General features: G+C 46.6%; 1 protein-coding gene across 1 annotated transcript; it reads left to right on the forward strand.

The window, feature by feature from the left end:
• The first annotated feature begins 2286 nt into the window (after window positions 1–2286).
• Window positions 2287–3129, forward strand: LOC115333215 (elongation of very long chain fatty acids protein AAEL008004-like). The gene has a single exon (XM_029995856.3). It carries the CDS (start codon window positions 2287–2289, stop codon window positions 3127–3129), a length of 843 nt encoding a protein of 280 aa, XP_029851716.3.
• The last annotated feature ends 1441 nt before the right edge of the window (window positions 3130–4570 follow it).

Raw genomic sequence — 4570 nt, forward strand, 5'->3', positions numbered from 1 at the left:
CTCGACCGGAGCGATGATGGAGTTCAGTTTCTTGATCCAGATGTTTGAGGATCACAATGAAGTTGATTATATCTTCACTATATACTTTTTTTTTTCAACCTGGTTTTTACGTTCTTTTTGCTTCCCAACTACTTTCCAGAGTGTAGTCCGCGGACTACGCATGTTTAAAAGTTGAAATTTTTTCCGATGCGGATATGTATAGGTGCAAACTGTACAAGAATCTTTTTTTTTTTTTTTTTTTAGACCATTCATTGTGAGGAGGCTTGGAGAATTTTATGAATAACGGAGTACGTTTTGTTTGACTTATGTATGGTACAAGCTTCTTTGTGAGCTAATACAGCAGACATTCTTGAGGGTGTACTGTGGATGAGACTCTCTGCGTTTGGACTAGGCACTATAAGTACGGACTACGCACTGCCAGCTGACTATGCATCGGATGCGGACTGTCGAAGAAAAACGTTTATTTTTGACACAAAATTAGCCTTTGCGGAATATTCTCCTGGTGCGGACCATAGTCCGAAAAGTACGGTACGCCTGAAACGTAAATAGACACTATAAAAACTGGACGACCTTGCACCACAATTATATGTGCGGGAGGGAGCACTTCGTAATGTACGAATTATTTGGAATTATTTGCATACAAAAAAAGAACGCCTCGTCAAGTGGACCGGAGCATATAACCTGCTCTCGTAGCGCTTTCTCGTTGGAAACGACAGCGTACGACCTGTAGATTATGTGGACGGTATACGCGTTGCACACGGGGATATTGGAATGACAAGTAATTGCCGCCATCCTGATACGTGGAAACTCCAAGCACGTTAGTGTGGTTTGCCCTGAACTCTAGTGATGTTAAGAATTGTAAGCGGCGGCCATCTGCAAATGGTTGTTTCTAATAAATATGGTGCGGTTTCGACTCTTGATCGCGCTATCTTGCCATGTCGAGCACCGCGGATTCCCCACACGTTCTGATTTTACCGCAGGTGCAACGTCATTACCAAAACTCAATAGTAGAATCGCATCATGTGAATCAGGCTTCGGCAACCTTTCCGCGGCCTACACGTAAATGCTTCTCCCTTCGTCGGAACATTCTCCAGAAATGTGGCGGTGCAAGCAGCCGTAATTTTCCGCCGAGGCTAATGGTGTAGTAAGACATTTTAGGGTAATCTAGGATCAAGAATTCAATCGCAAAATAAAACAAACGTTACTCAAGTAGACGCCAATGACATAGTAATATAATGGTTTCTTAATGGGGGCGCGCCTCTTGCCTACAAACTATGTCGCAAGCACGACACCGCAGCAATAACCCTGGAGCGTTGAGGTTTGTTGGTAAACACGACTCGGGGTATAGACGATTATCGCGCTTGAAACAGTTTCACTGCCATATTTGGCATTTATGTTCGTCTCGTCTAGGTTGACAGTAACTGACATGGGTAAAATCAAATCTATCTATTTTTGCCCGAGTTCACAACAGTTGCCACCTATCTGCATATAGTAAATTAGCGCATCTGGCCCTAAACTGAATTGGAGGTTTTGCTTTTTGAGAGATTAAATCGCGAAACTATTTTTAAGAAACGGTAGCTCGTAACAATGTGCGAATTACTTGACACGTGGGGTTAAACGTTTAAATGTAAAAGTAAAAAGCAGGAAGTATACGCTGGTCACCAGTAGAAGGGATACTAAATACGCGGTGCCAATGAGCTCGGTGTCAAACGAAACAGGGATCATACCAACCCTGCCTTGTGGTCACTGGGGGGAAAAGAAAGTCAGTCAGTTGCAGTGTGACCAGAGGAGTGTAGCGAAGCAATTGAATTGATAAGAGAGAAAAAGAACAAGGACATTTATGGCTGCGCCCATGTGCAGCTGCAAACACCAACCCTAGAATCCTGAGAGAGCTGTTATTTTAAAGATAAAATATAACCTTTACAAGGCACTCAATATTTTTAGCATAAATTCTTTAATGACCTACCTGTACCCTTTTCCACTCTCTAAGATAGCCGCCACACGTCTGGTTTGTACTTTTGGAGCTCCTCGCGCTTCATTATTTTCAGGCGTGTTTATATCATCGTCCTTGCAGCCAAGGACACCGAAAACTACACCCAAAGCCACAAGTCACGCCTGTTTTCTTCTGCCTTTCAAGGACGTGCGAGACTCGGAAATAATTTAAAAGCGTAGGCGGCCAGCTATCGTTCATTTTATGGCCTGAGAGAAGCTGCGTCAAGACCCTGTGCGAGGTTCGAAAAACCCGGATGTCTTGAAAAGATACACCAGACTGAATAGTGCACCGAGATGGCGTCGACACCAGCACCTAGACTGCTCGCCAAACTGAGTGAGAAGTACGCCTACCTGGCATCTTTACGGGACCCAAGGGTTACCGGCTGGAGCCTCACAGCGGATTTCAGGTTCATATTGCCAGTGTGTCTCGGATACCTCTACGTGGTCATGATAGCAGGTCCGAGATGGATGACGAACCGCAAACCCTACAATTTGAAGAGGGCGATTATGACCTACAATCTTTTTCAGGTAATAGCGAACGTTTTCTTCTTTGTACAGTACATGCGTCTCACATATCTTGGTGGAAACTACAGCCTTTTCTGCCAAGGCATTGACTACTCTCCTAATGCAAACGAGATGCGAATTTTGCGAATCTCCTGGTGGTATCTTTTTGTGCGGATCGCCGACTTGATGGACACCATCTTCTTCGTCGCAACAAAGAAGTTTTCACATATCACGTACTTGCACGTCGTTCACCACTTCCTGGTTGTGCTCAACGGCTGGCTGTACCTTAACTTCGGAGGTGGTGGTCAGCTTGTCATGGTATTGTGCTTCAACACTCTCGTCCACGTCGTGATGTACGGCTACTACTTCCTCTCCTCACTTGGACCTAGAATTCAGAGGTACCTGTGGTGGAAGAGGTACCTCACCCGGCTGCAGATATTCCAGATTGCCTTTCTCACCGTGCATGCGTGCATTCCTCTCGTGTACGATTGCGGGTACCCGAAAGCACTCATACTGGTTGCCCTTCCACAATCATTCCTGGTTCTTGGACTCTTCGTTAATTTCTACATTCAGTCTTACACCAGATTGGAGAAACGTGACTCTCGCATTTCTCATGCGCACAAACAAGACTAAAGGGCAACATAATTTAGCCTATCGCCTCTGTTTATGTGACAGCTAATTTCTTTTTAATTCACTGAAATTACGTTTTTTAAAGAGAAACGATAGCAACTCAAGAAATTATGTTATTCTTGGGTGTGTTAAGCGGAGTCAAGTAATATCCTTCTGTGAGTGTCAAATAAAACAGCAAGGATAGTATACGAAGGTCGGGGAGGGGATGTCTAACGACGTGGGCTGCCGCCTAGTTTCCGCGAATCCTCCCTATCTTCAGATTCCCCGACGCGGGTGTGAAGTGTTTCTCGGCACCTCGCTAGGCAGTTTTCTTCCGCTCACCTCGCCCTCCTGGGCTCGTTGGGGGAACCCGTGTTGGCCCGGTTTTTTAACTGCCCTTCCCGAGACTCGGGTTACTCCCGAGGCCATGGGCAGAAGACGGCCGCGTCTGTTCGCGTCTGTGGCGGCCACAGTCGTTCATATTGCGAGTCACGCTTTCCTGGCTTCTGGCTCAGACAGGGCACAAAACATATACCAAGAGGCCTTTGAACCTAGCAAAGTTGTTTCAGGGGAAACGGCGGGAAATAGCTTGGGTTTGGAGGGCCGACTCATTTCTGTGCCAGGGGGTAGACCCGCGGGGCAATGGCCGTCGGGAAGGGGGAATTTCTGCGCTTGGTGTGCGAACTTGGGTTTGAGTGCGAAGAGCAAAGGGCAGTGCGAGAAGAGACTCGAAGGCGAACGGATGTATCGCGTCGTCGAGCGGGAGCGACGAGACCAATGTCGACGGCCCCACGCCAACTACGGGACAGAGTTCCATCGAGTGTGTGCGTGCAATCTCAAGAAGTGGTTGCGAGGCCAAGGGGCCCCGCCCATAGTGAGCCAGCCAACCACCGGAACTTCTCCACCTTGGGCGGACCGCGGAGGGAGACGTCGTCAACCATTGACTGGCCAGACGATATTTTTTGCACTCGCTGTTACTTTTTGAATTAGCATTTTCTGATTCGGTTAATTGTGGTAAATTCATCAGTGATTGTAAAAGCATCCCTGAACCTAGATTCGTAAACCATATTTTTGTAAGAGTAATATTCAATATTACAAAAGTGATATGTGCAAGGTGTATTCAGTGGAACTAACATTCCGACTACCACAAAATTAAATTTTCTTTGTGTTTTTGCCCTACGTCCCTGTCTCTCTTCGTCGGTCAAACTCTCTACCAGACCGTGGACCTACCGCTCGGTCAGTGGTCTACCCTTTAACAATGCCACGCCCAAACAACTCTCTCGCTCGATTTTTTATTGTTGTGACAGTGAGCCAGAGTGTCGAACCGAAATTTTTATCGGTTCGGTTCCGGTTCGGGTTCACGGCTTTCGGTTCGGTTCCGGTTCAGTTCCGGGGTGCAAAAAATAACGGTTCAAACCGGTTCGAACGGGTTCGAACCGGTTTGAACCGCTAAATTGAGAATATC

This window comes from Ixodes scapularis, unplaced genomic scaffold (assembly GCF_016920785.2).
Source record: "Ixodes scapularis isolate PalLabHiFi unplaced genomic scaffold, ASM1692078v2 PGA_scaffold3__209_contigs__length_174095766, whole genome shotgun sequence".
Classification (NCBI taxonomy): domain Eukaryota; kingdom Metazoa; phylum Arthropoda; class Arachnida; order Ixodida; family Ixodidae; genus Ixodes; species Ixodes scapularis.

What these genes read in the sequence shown, in the direction of transcription:
- LOC115333215 (XM_029995856.3), top strand. Translation starts at nt 2,287, where the DNA reads ATGGCGTCGACACCAGCACCTAGACTGCTCGCCAAACTGAGTGAGAAG.